Source organism: Leptopilina boulardi, unplaced genomic scaffold (assembly GCF_019393585.1).
Source record: "Leptopilina boulardi isolate dan_hultmark-lab unplaced genomic scaffold, ZJU_Lbou_2.1 LbouV2_184, whole genome shotgun sequence".
Lineage (NCBI taxonomy): Eukaryota > Metazoa > Arthropoda > Insecta > Hymenoptera > Figitidae > Leptopilina > Leptopilina boulardi.
In genome coordinates this window covers 68,121-90,595 of record NW_026137734.1, presented here as the reverse complement: position 1 = coordinate 90,595, position 22,475 = coordinate 68,121, and the positions used below count along the sequence as shown (strand labels likewise).

Below are 22,475 nucleotides of genomic sequence, written 5' to 3'. Positions count from 1 at the left end.
ATTAGTTGCATTGTATTTTTAGGACCTTACACTATAAGAAACCGTAATAAGAAATTCGATTTTTTGGTCGGTAACACCGTTTGCCAGACCCGGTCACATCTATGCACATAAAAAATCAAAGCAATAAAAATTGGTAGCCTATTAAATATTAAAGTATATCCTAAAATATATAAGGTAGGTACATATATTATATTTAGACAAACACTGTCAATTTGAAATAAAATTTTTTCTTTATCATAAAAATGTCATAATGATATTAAATTTTTTAAGTGATTTATATAATTATGTAAAGATATATTATAGTTGTAATTAGAATTAATAAATAAAACTGTTAAAAATGGTTCCTTGTTCTTTAAAAATTTGGAATTTTGAAACTAGCAATTGCCTTTAATTATAACTTTGAAAGTGTACTTTTTAGATTCCTATCGTCAAAAAATATAAATATATACACTCAAAATTGGAAATTGAAAAAATGTATTATTCATACTTTCTCTAATAATGTTATATACAGTATACATACATATTTCTCCATAATAAAAATCCGTGCCTTGGTTAAAGGTCTCTTCGAAACGTGCCGTGGACATGATTATTTCTATAAATATAAAATTAAAATAATAAATTAACTCCAATATTATTTTTACAAAAATTAAAAATAAAGATGTTGTTTTTAATAAGGACGTTTTTAAATTTAATAAACTGACATGTCAAATAATGTAGTGTAATTTATAATATTAAGAATATTAGTATCACTTACCTGTGTAGTCAGAAGAGTAAATTTTGCACTTTTTAAAACTGCGAATTGTCAAAATCTTTAAGAAAACAAAAGAATACTCAAATATACTAAGTATACCTTCCTTTTTTAAATTCGAGTAAATAATTTATTTGTTTATTATCCAGTAAACATGTATTTGAACCTAAGCATTTTATTTTATTGGATTCAAATTAAGTTTTATGAATAATAATAATGTGTTAGGTAAGACCTTTAAAATAATTTTTAAGTTTAAATAATTTTAAAAGTCTTAACAACGCAATTACTATTTATAAATTAAAATTTTTTAATTATTTAAAAAATGTTCCTCTGATGATTAATTAGTAAATAAGCGTATTTTAATTTAAAAAATGATTTTAATAGAAAAAAATCCGTTTTAACAAATAGTAAAATTATTACTACTGAAAATTAATCTCCAAATAATTAATAAAAATTAATTTTCATTACAAAAAATTATAAGTAAATATAAAAACAATAAATCTATTCCTTATAATTTTTTTTTATTGTTTTCGAAATATTTTCTTATAATAATACATTTTAAATAAGAGCGCCTTTTTCTACCATTGCGAGAGTAGTAGTAGCGCAAGGGCAGTTGCGTTAGGGCGCACTCACACCTTTTTGGCTGCCTGCCTGCCTACAGGAGTTGTCATGGCAAAATGCAGGAGTGCGAGCAGTCTTAGGTTGGATTTACATGTTGATGTAAATGCAGAATGCAAAACCGAAAATAATGAGAGTGAAAAGGACAACATGTAACTCCATCCTTAGCTTGCTCGCACAAGAAAAGACGGAGCAGTGTGGAGGATGTGTTTCAAATGAAATAGAAAAATAAAGAGCGATATTTCTGTCCTTTTCTAACTCATTTGAATCATATCCTGCATACTGTTCCATCTTGTGCGAGCAGCCTTAAGGCGCTTGCACACCTCCGGCTGCCTGAACAGTCAGCCTCCCACCACGGAAAAAACGTACAAAAGTAAGAGAGACAGAAAATTCAAATTTAAATCTACTGACTCTTTGATTGGCTCTGACTGACTGACTGTGCAGGCATTTGGAGGTGTGCAAGCGCCTTTAAGGCGCTCTCACACCATTTTGGCTGCCTGCAGGTTACCATGGCAACGCATGAGAGTGAGTGCGACAGAAAATTTAAAAATTTGAATATTCAAATTTTCTGTCTCACTCACACTCGTGCGTTGCCATGGTAACCTGCAGACAGGCAGGCAACCACAAAAGGTGTGAGTGCGCCATTAGATGACTGTTATTAGCAACTCTGCTACAGACCAGACCTTAGCCACACCTGGCGCCAATGACAAAAGGGATTCCCCTTTTATCCTCCTCTTCGGAAGTGGAGAATTAGAAAATTCTTTATATAGTTCCGGAATTGACGTCTCATTAAAAAATAAAAAAAAAATTTTGAACAATAAAGTAAGTTAAAACTTTAAATGTGTTTTTCTTAAAATGATATTTTTAAAGTCGATGACCACGTTTAATCGAAAACCATTAATCCGATATACTTGAAATTTAGTATACATCATTTACACATATAAAAATCTTATTTTCAAACGAAGAATTCCTTTTTTATGCGACGTATACGCAACGCTTGTCCTTAGGGTCCCATTCGAGACGCATCATCAAAGTTTTAAATAAGTACTTTTGGGCAATAAATAATATTTTTTAAAAAACTTCATGGTTGGTTAACAAAACATTCATGAAAAAGACCTTTTTTTGTGTTAAATCTGGTGTACCCCTATTAAAGAATTTAGCTAAAAATAATCTTCGGTAATATATTAAAACCTATTAAGTTATTAATTAATTCTTTAATTTCAGAATATACAAAATTTATTTTACGGGTGCAAGTTAGAATATTAAGGTTTACGTTTATATTAAAATATACACAAATTTATTGAAATTAAAAAAAAATGTATTAAATACAAAAATTAAAATAATATTTAATATTTTTTGATAATATACATGTTACGTCCCGAGCTGAACGCGTTTTTAATTGTATTTGTTGTTTAATTTTCTTCGGAAATTAGCTGATTTATCAAGTTGGTAAGACTTGACATTTATTTTTACGTGGGTTGTTTTCACTTTAACAAAACTATGGGCTTTGCGTTACAATAACAAGGCTGATAACTCCCATTTATGATATTTATTGGTTAACAATTTATTTACTACAATGTTTTAATACAATGTTGTATTTACTTACTTTGACAATTATCGCAGTTAATCAATCGTACACAGCTTAGTCGTTATAATTTGTTTATTCAATCAGTTGAGTTTCAATTGAATGAAACTATAAGTTCGTTATATCACTTTGGTAACAAAACGACTTTTATGCTTTATTATAGTGGTTTTTAAGCTCATACACTTATTTCGCGTTGTTTTATTAACACTTGAAGCTATAAGAAAAGAAACTTGTTTCTTTAAGTGCAGGAAAAGCAACTCGCAAAATTAATGTAATGTAACTTTATTAGTTAAACCCCTAATGTACGACAATTAATTCAATTTTGTTAATATTTCTAAGCGTTAATGTTGCTTTTCTTGCACCTTCAGAAGGAAAGAAACTTGTTTCTAAGTGAAAAACAATTTAACTTGCACCGAAACACGGAAAGAATACAATAACTTTTATAGAATAATTGAAGGGTCGCTCTACGACACACGATGGGAATTTTATCGAAACTTATGACATCTACAATGGTAATTCCTTAGGTTTATATAGCAATTAAAAACCCCTAGAATGGGGATGAAATAGGAAAAAGCACGCACTTGAGCCAAAATCTAGAAGTCACGTTTTCTCGCCGATTTCTAGAAAGCACGTACTTCTGCCGATTTCTAGAAAGCACGTACAGAGTATCATGTTTCTCTTGGTGTATGTGTTCTCGATCGTAGAGCAAGACCAATGATGATTCTTTTTAATAATCATTGATCCCATTACGATCGTCATTGTTTAATAAAAATTACAACCCCTTTGCGATATAAACTAATCTACATTTATGCATATAATTGATTATATATCTATCAGGCCTGATATACATACACACATATACACATACGCATACACATATACACACATATATATACATATATATACATATATATACATATACATACACATACGTACACATTGTTTATTGGTGTACAATCATTTACCCTATTGTTTTTGAATTTGAACTTTTTATATTACCGACCATAGTTTTAACTAATTGCAGTAACCGGTTATTTATCATACGCGTAGATAATATACCGACTACTGTTTAATTATCCATGTAAGTTAGTTCTCGTTCAATATAATAATCAATTGTTTTCTAATTTTTATTGCTGTATCTTTATAATATATAACTACAATTGATTATTATATAAAATATTAGACTTTTATATCGTTTAATTAACAAAATAATAAGCAAACGCACTTATTTTCTATTATAATTTTAATAATGTAGAATGTTCTTTAAATAGTACTTATATATGTGATGATATGGAAACATGCCATTAGGGGCATTCATCCAAGTAATCAAATCGCAAAATTATATCGGGATGTAACAGTCCTCCCTCCTTGAAATGTTTATCGTCCCGATAAACTGTATAATGTTTCGGAGTGAGTTATATTCCAGAACTCAAGAATTTGAGTTTTGACATACCGCATATTTGTGAAAAGTTTTTGATGATGTCGAAGAATTTTTTAGATGCGTGTGTTTATGAAATCGTATAACTTTGTTTCAAGAACGTGATGTGGTATAATATCCGTCTTTCTTAGGTAAGTTAATTTCTAATCTCTTTTAAACTCTATATTCTTGTATAGCTTGTGTATGGGTTTTCTTGATGTCATCATTTTTTATATCACGTGGTAAGTTGATGGGGTTGAGGAGTGGCAATTATCAGTATTCTGTAAGTTACCATGGAGAATAGGTGTTCGTCTTCGGCTTCTACTATCCTTTATGGACAATCAATGGAGGATGACACTTTTTCCAATTTGATATCATCTTCAGAGTCTGTTGGTGAGTAGTATACTTTATGTATTGTGCTTGAGATGTTCGAAGGATGGAAGTCGCAAGTGAAAGTCCTAGTGATAGTGAAATTGAACGTGAATCAATTCCAGAAGATTTTGATTATTTTGTGAACAATTTTGATTTGTCTTTAATTGATAATTCTTCGGTTAACTCGGGTGCCTTCAACATTGCGCTTAATACGAACGCTTTTTCTACAAAATTTACCGGATTAAGTGGTAGATTACGCCGGGTTGAAGATCGTTTAGGGTTGTTTTATGTTGCTTTTTGGAAAGTAAAAATGGATAGTGCGGTGAATACGATTGTATCTATATGCCGTAATCGTTTTAATTGGAATGTAACTGAAGTAGATTTTGTAGTAGTGCAACCCTTAGAATGTAAACGTGCCGGTGCGTTATTAAGTGTTTCATCAATTTCCTTAAGAAATAATATTTTAAACAATAAACTTCTTTTCTTGCGTGAAGGATTTCATGTAGCTGAGGAATGATTGTAATTAATTCTAGCGTAATTAATTTATAATCTTCCTTAAGAATTATATAATTCCTTACTTTAATTTACAGGTGATCGTCCTACATTCAATCCGCCTCTTCCGGACCTTTATAATTTTTTGGAAAAGATTTTAAAATTAACGTTGTCCATTCTGGTAGACCTTAGACTGAGTGAGGGTATTGAGGCAAAAATGATGGAGGAAAAAGAAACAAAAGGAAAAAGGGGTCGCCCTCGGAAAGGTGCAGTTTTCACTCCAATTGCAGAGTTGAGGAAAATTCGACATAACCAATTGCAACGTTTGAGGGAAAATTGTGTTAAAGAAGTTGTGGAGTTAAATCATTTAATCTCTACTTTTAAGGAAAATTATACGCCAAGACTTGATTTGTCTTCGTCTCAAATTGCACAAGGGTAAGCGTTTTTTCTTTTGCTTTCTTTCTATATACATACATATATACACACATATATACACACATATGGGGGATCTCGGGTGAAGTGATCAAAGTAAAAAAAAATTTTGTCTCAATTTCGCTCAAACTGGAGTAATTTGTACTTCTATTGGGTGGTAATTTATCGTAAAAAAATTTTTCAATTTGGACCAATATTTACTCGGGGGGAGGGGGTTGAAGTTTATGGGTAGCGTTTTCTTTAATAATTTTTTTTTCTTGAGTATCAAAAAAAAAAATTTTTATCAACATCAGTTTCGATAGCTTTTTTAATGCTCTTTCGATTGAGAACATGCATTTTTGAAAAAAAAATTTTTGAACCAAAAAAAATTAATTTCAAAATTTTTTTTGACTTTTTCGGGGTAAAAGGTACGATTTTTTTTTTTTTTTTTTTTTTTAAAGGAAAGCTGAGATTTTTTCCTGTAGGGACATATAGTTGAAAAAATGGGACAAGAAAGATTAAACCTTGAAAATTAACATTTTTTATTCACTTTAGCGCTGCGCTGCGATCTACCACGTGACACATTAGTAGTATGGTATTTGGAGAGAAACATTAATGCTCTCTGCATTTTACAGGGTTGAAACTGTTATTGAGTAAATACCTGTATTTCATCAACGTTTAAATTTGGATAATAATAAATGAATAATAATTATATAAAGTGTAATCTTGGAAATTATAAAATCGGTTCAAAAATAAATGTAGCATACTAATAAGAGTTTACTTTATTATAGTAATCAGTCTTATCAAATAAATACTCATTTATATCAATTCATCATTCATTTGGTTATTAATTTATCCATTTATTCGAATATTTGACTGCAATGAGTCTTTATTTGACTAAGAAATAATATAAAATGAATATTTTTTTCATTAAAGTTTTCTTCATAATTCATTACTTACATTATTATTGATGGAGACGACTGCTTTTCCCCGAAAGGACAAAATGTCGAATGGACAAAACGTCGAATGGACAAAATATCGAAAAGCCAAACTGTCGAATGGACAAAATGTCGAAAAGACAAGGCGTCGCATAGTCAAAACGTCGAAAGGTCAAAATGTCGAAAAGCCAAAACGTCGAATAGCCAAAATGTCAAAAAGTCAAGACGTCGCATAGTCAAAACGTCGAAAGGTCAAAATGTCGAAAAGCCAAGACGTCGAATGATTGAAACGTCGAACAGACAAAATGTCGAAAAGCCAAAACGTCGAACGGACAAAATGTCAAATAGCCAAAACATCGAACGGACAAAATATCGAATCGCCAAGACGTCGAACAGACAAAATGTCGAATAGCCAAAACGTCGAATAGCCAAAATGTCGAAAAGCCAAGACCTCGAAAAGTCAAAACTGCGAATGGAGCAAAATAACGTCTCGATACTTTGTCCATTCGACATTTTGACCATTTGACGTCTTGACTTTTCGACATTTAGTCCATTCGCAGTTTTGACTTTTCGATGTCTTGGCTTTTGGACATTTTGGCTATTCGACGTTTTGGCTATTCGACATTTTGTCCGTTCGACGTCTTGGCGATTCGATATTTTGTCCGTTCGATGTTTTGGCTATTTGTCCGTTCGACAGTTTGGCTTTTCGACATTTTGACCTTTCGAAGTTTTGACTATGCGACGTCTTGACTTTTCGACATTTTGTCCATTCGACATTTTGTCCATTCGACAGTTTGGCTTTTCGACATTTTGACCTTTCGAAGTTTTGACTATGCGACGTCTTGACTTTTCGACATTTTGTCCATTCGACATTTTGTCCATTCGACAGTTTGGCTTTTCGATATTTTGTCCATTCGACGTTTTGTCCATTCGACATTTTGTCCTTTCGGGGAAAAGCAGTCGTCTCCATCAATAATAATGTAAGTAATGAATTATGAAGAAAACTTTAATGAAAAAAATATTCATTTCATATTATTTCTTAGTCAAATAAAGACTCATTGCAGTCAAATATTCGAATAAATGGATAAATTAATAACCAAATGAATGATGAATTGATATAAATGAGTATTTATTTGATAAGACTGATTACTATAATAAAGTAAACTCTTATTAGTATGCTACATTTATTTTTGAACCGATTTTATAATTTCCAAGATTCCACTTTATATAATTATTATTCATTTATTATTATCCAAATTTAAACGTTGATGAAATACAGGTATTTACTCAATAACAGTTTCAACCCTGTAAAATGCAGAGAGCATTAATGTTTCTCTCCAAATACCATACTATATGTCCCTACAGGAAAAAATCTCAGCTTTCCTTTAAAAAAAAAAAAAAAAAAAATCGTACCTTTTACCCCGAAAAAGTCAAAAAAAATTTTGAAATTAATTTTTTTTGGTTCAAAAATTTTTTTTTTCAAAAATGCATGTTCTCAATCGAAAGAGCATTAAAAAAGCTATCGAAACTGATGTTGATAAAAATTTTTTTTTTTGATACTCAAGAAAAAAAAATTATTAAAGAAAACGCTACCCATAAACTTCAACCCCCTCCCCCCGAGTAAATATTGGTCCAAATTGAAAAATTTTTTTACGATAAATTACCACCCAATAGAAGTACAAATTACTCCAGTTTGAGCGAAATTGAGACAAAATTTTTTTTTACTTTGATCACTTCACCCGAGATCCCCCATATATGTAAATTTTGAATTTTAAATGTTGCAGTGTTGGGACATCTGGGTCATTGTTTTGTTCATGTGGTCGAGTTTTCCCTTTTGATTTTGGAGAGAATCATTGTCCAGGTTGTGGTGTATCACTTACACCTTTTCCAGTAGTGAAGGAGGAGCTCGATTTGGATTAATGTATAATGCCTCCAATAATATCCTCAATGACACACATATATATTTTATATCGTTATTTCTATTAGGTTATTACACATTATTATTGTTTATAATAAATATTATTACTATTAATATTTCTTTTTGTTAATTAAATAATTATGCTTGTTCAAATTCATATTTACTATGTTTGATGTATCACGTATTATAGTTTATAAGGATTGTTTTTATTTTACTTCATATGATCTATATTAATGTAATTCTTCTTTTTTTTAAAGTTTGTTATAATAAAAGTTTTTATCAATTTGAAATAAAATAAAGTTATATAAATCGATAGTGTAGCAAAATTTGACAAGGTGTATACATATACAGTCATTGCCGACAATATGGCGTGTCGCGGTGTACTCGTATGGTCAGTAATAAAAGGAATACAAAAACCGCTTGCTTATTCCCTATAATTTTTTTTTATTATTATTTTTGATTGTTGAATCATACATTTAAAATTTCATGTAAAAATAGAGTAGATTTAGCGAATGTTTATTAAATAATTTTAGAATTTTGAAAGTATTTTTTTTGTTTGATTGTTTGGCCTTGGTTGTACACATTCATAGATGCAATGTCCACTATACATCACATGGAGTGTTTTCGATATGCATCCTCACAGCATGCTCTGAGGACGAAGGGGTTCTCATTCAATTTTTTTTTTTTGCTTCGTTACTTGCAGCTGTGAAACAAGCTTTAAAAGTTTTAGGTAACTTTGCCTAACCTAACTGATAATTCTTTTTCTTGATGGTTCCTTGGAGCTCACGCACGCACGAGGCAAGTTATGTGCGAATTAATTCAGCATATTGTAATTATTTATTATTTTAATAATTGGCTGCATCGCAATGTCTGTCAACAGTCAACTTTTTAAATTCATTGCTAGATGCTCATTAAACAATAGTTTAATTGAAAACCCTGAAAAGAAGGGCACATTTCTGTGTCAGGTTCTCGATAATAAAGGTAAGTATTGTTTTCTATTTTTACTTTATTTTAAAAGAAAATAGTATAATTAGTTATGTTTTCAATTTATATAAAAATTTATTTTACTAATGATAAGAATGTAAAAATAAAAAATAATTATTTAAAGACTAAAGTTGATTAGCCTATCAATATAACCTCAAAATAAGTTATTTTTAGCAAGAAATAAAACTAATTGTAATAAATTTATCAAATATTAAAAAAACTAGTTGTGCAATTGTAGAAAAAATTATTTTGTGTTAAAACCTTTTAATAATTAATGAACATTCTATATTTTCTAAAAGTTGTCTACGAATCGTAGTTTTTATCAAATTTTTATAAACAATAGCTCATTTTACTCTCTGAAAGGGCCTTTTCAATTCAATTCATTAAATTTTATTAATATAAAAATAATTTATTGGGGTTATGTTAATAAACTGAGTATACTGGAATTTAAATATATTTGTTTGTATTTTTATATAAATAAAACAAAATAGCATGAATAAGTTACGTCAAATTTATTATAAATAAAATTTCAGGCATTGTTCGATATATTTATCTCGCAGAAAAGTATATAGTGCTATTGGAGAATAAAACTGCTTCAATCAACAAAGAGAATAATAATAATAATAATAATTCGACAAGTACGAAATCGTTTTCTTCTGATACTACAAAACCTTCCTCTTCTGCAAGTGCGAAATCTTCTTGTTCTATAAGTGCAAAACCTTCTTCTTCTTCTTCTACAAGTGCAAAATTAAATAACAAAGGTACGTATTAATATAATTTTGTTTAACAATAAAAAATATAATAAATAAGTAAATTCGTATTTTTTCTCTTAAATGCAATACCTGCAGACAATATTTTTTCGTTTTACAACTTCTGTTTTTTATAGTTTATAACAGCCAAATAATTTTGTCAAAAGTACTGCAAAATATAAAAATTGTACAAATGCTACAAAAATTCTAGTTTTCCAAGGTTTCAATTCTCATTTTGACTTTTAGAAATAATCGTTTAATTTTTTCTTAATTGGAAATATCTTTTAACTTTGTGTTAGGGTTAGGGAAAAAAAATAAAATTTTAGTTTTAAATTTTAAATCAAAATCACTTTTGCCTTTTTTGAATTTATAGAAAGTGGTCATTCTAGTATATCAAAATTGTATGGAATTAATATTTTTCTTTTTAAACATTATATCATATGACATTTATAAACGTTAAAAATTAGGTTTTTTGATACTATGACTAAATAGAGTTTTGAGAAAGTAAAGCTTTTATAACATAAATATTTTATTAATTACAATTTATACAATTAAAAATTATAACCCCTTAAAAGTAGGTTATAATAAAATTATAAATAACATACATTGGGTTGAACAATTATTTTTTTATTTTATAATTTTGACATTTTTTTAATGTCAGAAAAAATTCAGAGAAATTGATGAATTGAATTTTGTTTCAATTTTGCACTTTTACTCTCATTACATTTTAAACTAATTAGAAAATATCAATTTAATATCGTTAAAATTAAGTATTGTTTATTTTGTAACCTTTTTTTTACTTATTTTGTAGACGATGATGTTCAATGGTCGAAAGAAATGGCTCAAATTTTAGTCAACTGTTATCGGGAACTTACAAATGACGATCAGAAGAAGGACGTATTTAAGAAAAATGTTTTCAAGGAGGCTGCGAAGAGGATAAATAAATCTGGAAAGTTTCCAACAGTGAATTTTGAAAAATGTTCTTCCAAGTATTCGGGTCTAATGCAGACATACAAGAAACACGTTGATTTGCAAAATCAAAGTGGAGCTGACAGAAGTCATTGGGAGTATTTTGACATGATTCATGAGTACATGCACAAAAAACCTGAAATCAAACCACTTTCAACAGCTTCTAGTTTAAATGGATTCAAATTAAAGAGAAAAAATAAAGTAGATGATGAAGAGGAGGAGGAGGAGGAGGAGAAAAAACCGAAGAAGAAACCTAAGAAGAAAGAGACGAAGAGAGATTCTGAATTGCGAGAAGTGTACGATGCCATGCGAGAAAGAACCAGAGCTCATCAGAGGATTGCCTCCTGTCTGGAAAGGTACTTAAATATACTTGAAAAAGATAAGATAGAAGAGTAACGATAATTTTTAATAGCTGGTTGACTATTGATAAGAAGATTTTTAATATTTTTTAAATATTTTTTGATAGACATTTTCATAAATAATATAATTTAAGTATAATATTCTTATTACGTTTTTTACGACATGTGATCGTGTTAAATCTTACAAGTTAATCGTTTCTAAAATGATTAAAAAAATATTTAAGTATTTGTTGAGTTAAAAATGTTTAAACTTTTTAAACGTTTGTATCTGAAAAAGATTTAACAAACATTGTATATGTATATGGTACAAATAAAAGTTGCAAATAATAAAGTGAAATTTTTATAAGAAATATTCTTTTTTTATTAACAAATCATGTTTTTATAACAGGTCCATATTTCTATTTTTTAATTTTACAATTATTTATGTTTAAAATCATTCTTGAATTACGAAAATTATTGATTAGATTCAAATTAACTGAAAGTTACAACATTTTCATTTAACACTTTGTAGATTCATCAGCTTCACTTTATAAAAATTATTAACTGTTAAGAATAACAATATGAGCGTGGTATGATTTATTTTTCTAAGCAAACAATTTATTTTTAAAACCAATATTGTTATTAAAATTTTATTTTATAAAATTAAAAGTTTCTTTTTGCGTGAGCAGCAGCATCAGCAGCTACATTTCGTCTATTGACTGGAATGTTGACATCATCATTATCGTCGTCATTATCTTCAATTTGAAGTACCCCTACCTCGTCAAGAATCTCTTGATTAATCTCGTCATTTAAATTAACGCAAATATTGTGGAGAACACAGCAAGCGAGTATTATTAAAGCTCCGTATTCAACATTTTGTAGATATAAATGTTTTAATCTACGAAAACGTCCTTTTAATAATGCGAATGCCCTTTCAATCACCATTCTATGTCTCGAGTGGATGAAGTTGTAGTTTACTTCAATTGGAGTCAAATTTCCACGGTTTTTATAAGGCGTCATTAAATAAAACTTGAGTCCATATGCCTTATCTCCTATGATATGGGTATCTTCTGGAAAAAATCTTCCTGGATTTGCTTCTACAGTTGTTCTTATGTCGCTTAACGCCCAAACGCGAGAGTCGTGAACACTGCCACAGAGTCCAGTAAAGACGTCGATAAATTTCATATCGATGTCACAAATCCCCTGTACTAATAATGAATGAAATCCTTTTCTATTAATATAGCTGACTGAATTCTCTGAAGGAGCGGTGATTTCGATGTGAGAGCCGTCTATTGCACCAATTATATTTGGAAATCCGCCGATGTTTCTGAATTCTTCAGTTAATCTTCTCACGGCATTTGCTCCAGGCCATCGGATATAATTTCTTGCCCTCTGGTTCAATGCTTCGGCCACTCTGATGGTGATTCTCCAGGCCGTATTTATTGATACACCAAAGCGATCGGCTACAGACCTGTTAGAATTAATGTTATCATTTATTGAAAATTTGATGTTTTATTTCCAATCCAACATTAACTAGAAATTTTTCTAATTGGAATGAATTTTTGAGATACGAAATGACTGTTTAAAAAAAAAAATTATTCTCACCAACGTCCACTACTTTTTACATATTTGTTGTAATAAGCTAATATTTCTTATATTTTTTACTCTCATACCAGGCAAAACTTTACCAAATAAGTTGAAAGTCAAAAAAATTTACCGAAAGTCGTGTGCACTAGGAAATAATGCATCACTTATTATTCTTAAAGCTTGAAAAATAAAAAACCTATAAACTTCTTGATTGCATAAAATCCATAAGGCAATGCACAATTGCTTTTGTGGATCTGTAGCTTGTGGTCCACCGTTGTTTCCCAATAATAGTGGAGCGAAAGTTTCTGCCAGTCTAGCGAACGTGGTTCTCGTCATTCGAAAGTGTGATTTGAAATCTGTAAAAATTAATTATTTTATAGAATAAGAAGATTATTAGTTAAATTTATATTCTTTATTATTTATCATTATTTTCAGGGTATCTAGCGACTCGGGAAAACTCCTGGAATATTTTTTTAAATTCGGTAATTTTCAATTTTTAAGGTATTTTTGCTATTACTTGAAAATTATAATTTTTTAAACTCTTTTCGATCCTTCCTTTAAAAATGAAATATATTTTCGATTTTTTTTTCAAAAATTTTATTTTTTGGAAATTTTTTTACTCTATTCGGAAGAATAAGAAGAAGCCTTTTGAAAACAAATGTTTTTTCAATTTATTTTTATCTAGTTAAAAAAATTACAATGTATTGAACTCTATTATTTTAATTTAAAATTGTCCGGGAGGATTACTTAAAAAACCGGCAAAAGCCCGGGAATTTAGAACTGCTAAATTGATAGACACCCTGATTTTGTACTTTTAATTTATGCTTTTTTATAATTAGAAATCAATATATTGTGTGAATTTTGAAAAAATTTTACTTTCTTAAGATAAAATTATTAAAGTAGTCTAGAATTTTAATTTCAATTATTTAAAGTAAATTTAGGTCGAAAATAATGAAAAAATTATTTATCAAAGAAAATGATTATACATCGTTTATATTTTGATCATAAAATTTCTATAATACTATTATTTTGTTTACAATAGGGATATTTGTGACAATTTGTTTTCTTCAAAATGTATACAATTATATTTTCATTTGAAACAAACTTCCAAATATCGCTGTACTTTGTTAATAAATATGTTAATTATTTTTATATATTTATAAAATGAAATATTTATTCATTGGTTGAAATATTTTTTGTACGATTTTATAACAATTTTTTTTATTTAAAAACAAAATACAAATTAATAATCCATATAGATTATTTATTTAAGAAAGTAAAAGTTATTAATAAATAAAGAAAATAAAATTAATTTCAAAAAGAGCATAAATGTTAAATGAGAGAATTTTAAATTTATCTTTAATTTAAGAACTATAATTAAATACACATACCTGACAACGGATAAAGAGGAATTACTTCCTCAAAATAACCATGTATTTTAGGATGCTCCTGTCTTGCCCCTTGCAGTATAATTTCATGTGCATGATCAATGTCATCATCGTCTAATAAAATGTCAATTGCACTAATGATAAGTCCTGGATTCACTAAAACATGATTTTCTTCCATAATTTGAAATCTTAAACTGATTAATAGTATCACAGAAACACAGCACGTTTAGACCACAAAAGAAAGATAGTTTAATAACACGAATACAAATTAATAATAATAGTATTACACATTCTCACCGAAAGACATATACAGTCACCAAATGAAGTCAGACTTTTTTTGCTCTTCGAATTGTTGTTTAACAAAACATATACGTTCACCCTATCAAGTATCAATTTTTTTGCTCTTCGAATTATTGTTTAACACAACATATACAGTCGCCCTATGACCTCTGAATTTTTTAGGACCTCGAATTATTGTTTAACAAGACATATACAGTCACCCTAGTGACTAGTCGAACGATTTCTTTGAAAACTCATTTTCTTTATATTAATATAAAAAATTGTTTTAATATTTTTTTTAATATTTATGTTCTAATTGATAGAAATTAGCCATAATTAATTAATATTGATGTTGAAAAACTTTTATTTTCAAAATTGAGTGAATCGAAGAACAAGTCGAAGGCCTGTTCGAAGACTAGTCGAACGATTTCTTCGAAAACTCATTTTCTTTATATTAATATAAAAAATTGTTTTAATATTTTTTTTTAATTATTTATGCTCTAATTGATAGAAAATAGCCATAATTAATTAATATTGATGTTTAAAAGCTTTTATTTTCAATATTGAGTGAACAGAAGAATAAGTCGAAGGCCTGTTCGAAGACTAGTCGAACGATTTTTTCGAAAACTCGTTTTCTTTATATTATTATAAAAAATGTTTTTAATATTATTCTTTTAATTATTTATGCTCCAATTGATAGAAAATAGCCATAATTTATTAATATTGATGTTTAAAAGCTTTTATATTAAATATTGAGTGAACCGAAGAACAAGTCGAAGGCCTGTTCGAAGACTAGTCGAACGATTTCTTCGAAAACTCATTTTCTTTATATTAATATAAAAAATTGTTTTAATATTTTTTTTTAATTATTTATGCTCTAATTGATAGAAAATAGCCATAATTAATTAATATTGATGTTTAAAAGCTTTTATTTTCAATATTGAGTGAACCGAAGAACAAGTCGAAGTCCTGTTCGAAGACTAGTCGAACGATTTTTTCGAAAACTCGTTTTCTTTATATTATTATAAAAAATGTTTTTAATATTATTCTTTTAATTATTTATGCTCCAAATGATAGAAAATAGCCATAATTAATTAATATTGATGTTTAAAAGCTTTTATATTAAATATTGAGTGAACCCAAGAACAAGTCGAAGGCCTGTTCGAAGACTAGTCGAACGATTTCTTCGAAAACTCATTTTCTTTATATTAATATAAAAAATTGTTTTAATTTTTTTTTTTAATTATTTATGCTCTAATTGATAGAAAATAGCCATAATTAATTAATATTGATGTTTAAAAGCTTTTATATTAAATATTGAGTGAACCGAAGAACAAGTCGAAGGCCTGTTCGAAGACTAGTCGAACGATTTCTTCGAAAACTCATTTTCTTTATATTAATATAAAAAATTGTTTTAATATTTTTTTTTAATTATTTATGCTCCAATTGATAGAAAATAGCCATAATTAATTAATATTCATGTTTAAAAGCTTTTATATTAAATATTGAGTGAACCGAAGAACAAGTCGAAGGCCTGTTCGAAGACTAGTTGAACGATTTCTTCGAAAACTCATTTTCTTTATATTAATATAAAAAATTGTTTTAATATTTTTTTTTAATTATTTATGTTCTAATTGATAGAAATTAGCCATAATTAATTAATATTGATGTTGAAAAACTTTTATTTTCAAAATTGAGTGAATCGAAGAACAAGTCGAAGGCCTGTTCGAAGACTAGTCGAACGATTTCTTCGAAAACTCATTTTCTTTATATTAATATAAAAAATTGTTTTAATATTTTTTTTTAATTATTTATGCTCTAATTGATAGAAAATAGCCATAATTAATTAATATTGATGTTTAAAAGCTTTTATTTTCAATATTGAGTGAACCGAAGAACAAGTCGAAGGCCTGTTCGAAGACTAGTCGAACGATTTTTTCGAAAACTCGTTTTCTTTATATTATTATAAAAAATGTTTTTAATATTATTCTTTTAATTATTTATGCTCCAATTGATAGAAAATAGCCATAATTAATTAATATTGATGTTTAAAAGCTTTTATATTAAATATTGAGTGAACCCAAGAACAAGTCGAAGGCCTGTTCGAAGACTAGTCGAACGATTTCTTCGAAAACTCATTTTCTTTATATTAATATAAAAAATTGTTTTAATATTTTTTTTTAATTATTTATGCTCTAATTGATAGAAAATAGCCATAATTAATTAATATTGATGTTTAAAAGCTTTTATATTAAATATTGAGTGAACCGAAGAACAAGTCGAAGGCCTGTTCGAAGACTAGTCGAACGATTTCTTCGAAAACTCATTTTCTTTATATTAATATAAAAAATTGTTTTAATATTTTTTTTTAATTATTTATGCTCTAATTGATAGAAAATAGCCATAATTAATTAATATTGATGTTTAAAAGCTTTTATTTTCAATATTGAGTGAACCGAAGAACAAGTCGAAGGCCTGTTCGAAGACTAGTCGAACGATTTTTTCGAAAACTCGTTTTCTTTATATTATTATAAAAAATGTTTTTAATATTATTCTTTTAATTATTTATGCTCCAATTGATAGAAAATAGCCATAATTAATTAATATTGATGTTTAAAAGCTTTTATATTAAATATTGAGTGAACCGAAGAACAAGTCGAAAGCCTGTTCGAAGACTAGTCGAACGATTTCTTCGAAAACTCATTTTCTTTATATTAATATAAAAAATTGTTTTAATATTTTTTTTTAATTATTTATGCTCTAATTGATAGAAAATAGCCATAATTAATTAATATTGATGTTTAAAAGCTTTTATTTTCAATATTGAGTGAACCGAAGAACAAGTCGAAGGCCTGTTCGAAGACTAGTCGAACGATTTTTTCGAAAACTCGTTTTCTTTATATTATTATAAAAAATGTTTTTAATATTATTCTTTTAATTATTTATGCTCCAATTGATAGAAAATAGCCATAATTAATTAATATTGATGTTTAAAAGCTTTTATATTAAATATTGAGTGAACCGAAGAACAAGTCGAAGGCCTGTTCGAAGACTAGTTGAACAATTTCTTCAAAAACTCATTTTCTTTATATTAATATAAAAAATTGTTTTAATATTTTTTTTTAATTATTTATGCTCTAATTGATAGAAATTAGCCATAATTAATTAATATTGATGTTGAAAAACTTTTATTTTCAAAATTGAGTGAATCGAAGAACAAGTCGAAGGCCTGTTCAAAGACTAGTCGAACGATTTCTTCGAAAACTCATTTTCTTTATATTAATATAAAAAATTGTTTTAATATTTTTTTTTAATTATTTATGCTCTAATTGATAGAAATTAGCCATAATTAATTAATATTGATGTTGAAAGACCTTTATTTTCAAAATTGAGTGAATCGAAGAACAAGTCGAAGGCCTGTTCGAAGACTAGTCGAACGATTTCTTCGAAAACTCATTTTCTTTATATTAATATAAAAAATTGTTTTAATATTTTTTTTTAATTATTTATGCTCTAATTGATAGAAAATAGCCATAATTAATTAATATTGATGTTTAAAAGCTTTTATTTTCAATATTGAGTGAACCGAAGAACAAGTCGAAGGCCTGTTCGAAGACTAGTCGAACGATTTCTTCGAAAACTCATTTTCTTTATATTAACTAGCGTCATATCCTCTCTCGCTAACGCTCGCTCGGTTGAAATTGTACTCATTATTATTTACTTATTTCAGTTCATTCATATGTATTTACTCTATTTTTTAAATTAATATTATAATAAATTTATTATTAATTTTAAGTTTTATATTTTTAAGAAATCTTTAATACTTTTCATAAATAAATAATCTATTTTTATCAATATAATGATTTGTGTTTTGTTCTACCTTAGTTTTTTTTATGACTATAAAACGGTTGAAATATAACAAATTTTAAAAATTTTATTTCCTATTACAATTTCGATGAAAGTTCAAAATGAAAATAGACATAAAATATGAACTACTTTTACAGAGGAAAGAAATATATTAAAAAGAAGTTATAATGCAATTCGCATGGGATATCAAGTACCTCGAATATCGCAAAATCGAAATTATTAGATATCAAAAATATAAATTTAATTAACGATAACTTTAAAAAAAATAAATATTTTTTGATGAGATTTGAAATTGGGATGCATTTTACATGTGAATTACTGAAAAATAACAAAAAGTTGCAAAATTTGCAAAAAAATATTTTTTGCAAAAAGTTGCAAAAAAAAAAAATTCAGATTTTTTTCTAATTCATATGTTTAATTTATGTTTAAATTCTAATTTTGAATCATATCTGAACAAAAATTGTTGAAAAAGAATGTGAAAAACGAAAGTTCTTGGCCCAGTGACGTCACGAAGACGACAAAACCAACATTTTAATATAATAGAAGATTTGTGAAAAATTTTGAAATAACGATAACTTTAAAAAAAATAAATATTTTTTGATGAGATTTGAAATTGGGATGCATTTTACATGTGAATTACTGAAAAATAACAAAAAGTTGCAAAATTTGCAAAAAAATATTTTTTGCAAAAAGTTGCAAAAAAAAAAAATTCAGATTTTTTTCTAATTCATATGTTTAATTTATGTTTAAATTCTAATTTTGAATCGTATCTGAACAAAAATTGTTGAAAAAGAATGTGAAAAACGAAAATTCTTGGCCCAGTGACGTCACGAAGACGACAAAACAAACATTTTAATATAATAGAAGATTTGTGAAAAATTTTGAAATAACGATAACTTTAAAAAAAATAAATATTTTTTGATGAGATTTGAAATTGGGATGCATTTTACATGTGAATTACTGAAAAATAACAAAAAGTTGCAAAATTTGCAAAAAAATATTTTTTGCAAAAAGTTGCAAAAAAAAAAAATTCAGATTTTTTTCTAATTCATATGTTTAATTTATGTTTAAATTCTAATTTTGAATCATATCTGAACAAAAATTGTTGAAAAAGAATGTGAAAAACGAAAATTCTTGGCCCAGTGACGTCACGAAGACGACAAAACAAACATTTTAATATAATAGAAGATTTGTGAAAAATTTTGAAATAACGATAACTTTAAAAAAAATAAATATTTTTTGATGTGATTTGAAATTGGGATGCATTTTACATGTGAATTACTGAAAAATAACAAAAAGTTGCAAAATTTGCAAAAAAATATTTTTTGCAAAAAGTTGCAAAAAAAAAAAATTCAGATTTTTTTCTAATTCATATGTTTAATTTATGTTTAAATTCTAATTTTGAATCGTATCTGAACAAAAATTGTTGAAAAAGAATGTGAAAAACGAAAATTCTTGGCCCAGTGACGTCACGAAGACGACAAAACAAACATTTTAATATAATAGAAGATTTGTGAAAAATTTTGAAATAACGATAACTTTAAAAAAAATAAATATTTTTTGATGAGATTTGAAATTGGGATGCATTTTACATGTGAATTACTGAAAAATAACAAAAAGTTGCAAAATTTGCAAAAAAATATTTTTTGCAAAAAGTTGCAAAAAAAAAAAATTCAGATTTTTTTCTAATTCATATGTTTAATTTATGTTTAAATTCTAATTTTGAATCATATCTGAACAAAAATTGTTGAAAAAGAATGTGAAAAACGAAAATTCTTGGCCCAGTGACGTCACGAAGACGACAAAACAAACATTTTAATATAATAGAAGATTTGTGAAAAATTTTGAAATAACGATAACTTTAAAAAAAATAAATATTTTTTGATGAGATTTGAAATTGGGATGCATTTTACATGTGAATTACTGAAAAATAACAAAAAGTTGCAAAATTTGCAAAAAAATATTTTTTGCAAAAAGTTGCAAAAAAAAAAAATTCAGATTTTTTTCTAATTCATATGTTTAATTTATGTTTAAATTCTAATTTTGAATCATATCTGAACAAAAATTGTTGAAAAAGAATGTGAAAAACGAAAATTCTTGGCCCAGTGACGTCACGAAGACGACAAAACAAACATTTTAATATAATAGAAGATTTGTGAAAAATTTTGAAATAACGATAACTTTAAAAAAAATAAATATTTTTTGATGTGATTTGAAATTGGGATGCATTTTACATGTGAATTACTGAAAAATAACAAAAAGTTGCAAAATTTGCAGAAAAATATTTTTTGCAAAAAGTTGCAAAAAAAAAAAATTCAGATTTTTTTCTAATTCATATGTTTAATTTATGTTTAAATTCTAATTTTGAATCATATCTGAACAAAAATTGTTGAAAAAGAATGTGAAAAACGAAAATTCTTGGCCCAGTGACGTCACGAAGACGACAAAACAAACATTTTAATATAATAGAAGATATAAAAAATTGTTTTAATATTTTTTTTTAATTATTTATGCTCTAATTGATAGAAAATAGCCATAATTAATTAATATTGATGTTGAAAAACTTTTATTTTCAAAATTGAGTGAATCGAGTGAATCCAAAAAGTGTTCATTTTTTTAAAATTTTGTAAAAAAATGATTAGAAACCTTGTATGAGAATTTATTTTCGAGAAATCGGATTTTTCCTTGCTAATTTTGAAATATTTTCGTGAATTTTGTACGTTTTAGTCAATAATTATTCTAAGCAGTGGTCTTGTTTATTTTCATTTGGATAGTCCCTCTTATCACAGTGAAAAGTAATTGAAAAATCTATTGGAATTTTTTTTTTTTTAAATTGTATTTTTCCGGGTCGTATTTCAATTAATGTCAGGAGTTTTTTTCATTTTTAGAAAAATTAGAATAAATACGCCCAAGCAAAAATTTACAACAGGCGCAGTAATGTGTCAGTACTGGCAATTACTGTCGCAATACTGGCCACCGATACTGGATCAATACTGGCATATGACTGGGATGATAACGCTTTTCTGTACTGGTTTTATAGTACTGGTAGAGTAATGTATTTCAGTACTGGCTAAGTACTGGAATTTAATACTGATTCTGTACAGCTTTCATTACCCAAGCCAGTACGGGCACAATTATACTAACTAGTAATCAGCCATTACTGGAATATGTTCGATACAAGGTTTTTCTTTTTCAGCTTGTTAGTACTGCCAAGGAATAGGAATTTTAATAATTCTTATTATCAAGCAATCAGTACAGTCTGACAATTTTCTTATAGTCAATTATTTATTAATAATTAGTTGAAATTTACTACTCGTTTAGTCAATTTCCACTAATAATTAATCAAATTTAACTATTTTCTTAGTTATTTATTTACCAACAATTAGTTATTTTCCATTCATAATTAGCTATTTTCTATTAATAATTAATTATTTTTTACTAATTGCTGACGCAAAAAATTCGCCAAGATTAGTCAATTCAAAATTAAATTCATATGAACAACCACCAGTGACTGTTAAAAACTTGTGTAATTTATTGAAATTAATATGGGTTCAACTCTGAAAAAAATCATTTAATGCAATAAATAAACCCAAAGTTGGTTATTATCAAATAAACATTTACTAGAATCAAATAATTTTTATTTAAATTGAGCAATATATTTAAACCAGTAATTCCAATATTTGAAGCATTTAATTTAAACCAATTTGTGAGCAATTGTCATTATTAATAATCTGAATATTAATAAATAGTACCTAATAATTATTAAAACAATTTTTTAAACACTTTATTTATTTAGTATTTCTTTCTGTAATTCA

The 22,475-nt window shown here is 27.1% G+C and overlaps 1 protein-coding gene across 1 annotated transcript; it reads right to left on the bottom strand.

Moving 5' to 3' along the window:
* Positions 1-12,202: 12,202 nt before the first annotated feature.
* LOC127277846 (putative nuclease HARBI1) lies at positions 12,203-14,692 on the bottom strand. Its single transcript, XM_051299237.1, has 3 exons — positions 14,518-14,692; positions 13,257-13,482; positions 12,203-13,010 (listed from the first exon to the last, which is right to left on the bottom strand). Exons 1-3 carry the CDS (start codon positions 14,690-14,692, stop codon positions 12,203-12,205), a joined length of 1,209 nt encoding a protein of 402 aa, XP_051155194.1.
* Between the last annotated feature and the right edge of the window lie 7,783 nt (positions 14,693-22,475).

Excerpts from the sequence above, each read along its gene's own strand:
- LOC127277846 (XM_051299237.1), bottom strand. The coding sequence starts at position 14,692 with ATGGAAGAAAATCATGTTTTAGTGAATCCAGGACTTATCATTAGTGCA. Across the intron at positions 13,483-14,517 it reads TCCTCTTTATCCGTTGTCAG|ATTTCAAATCACACTTTCGA; the intron begins GTATGTGTATTT and ends TAATTTTTACAG. Across the intron at positions 13,011-13,256 it reads CCTAGTGCACACGACTTTCG|GTCTGTAGCCGATCGCTTTG; the intron begins GTAAATTTTTTT and ends TAATTCTAACAG.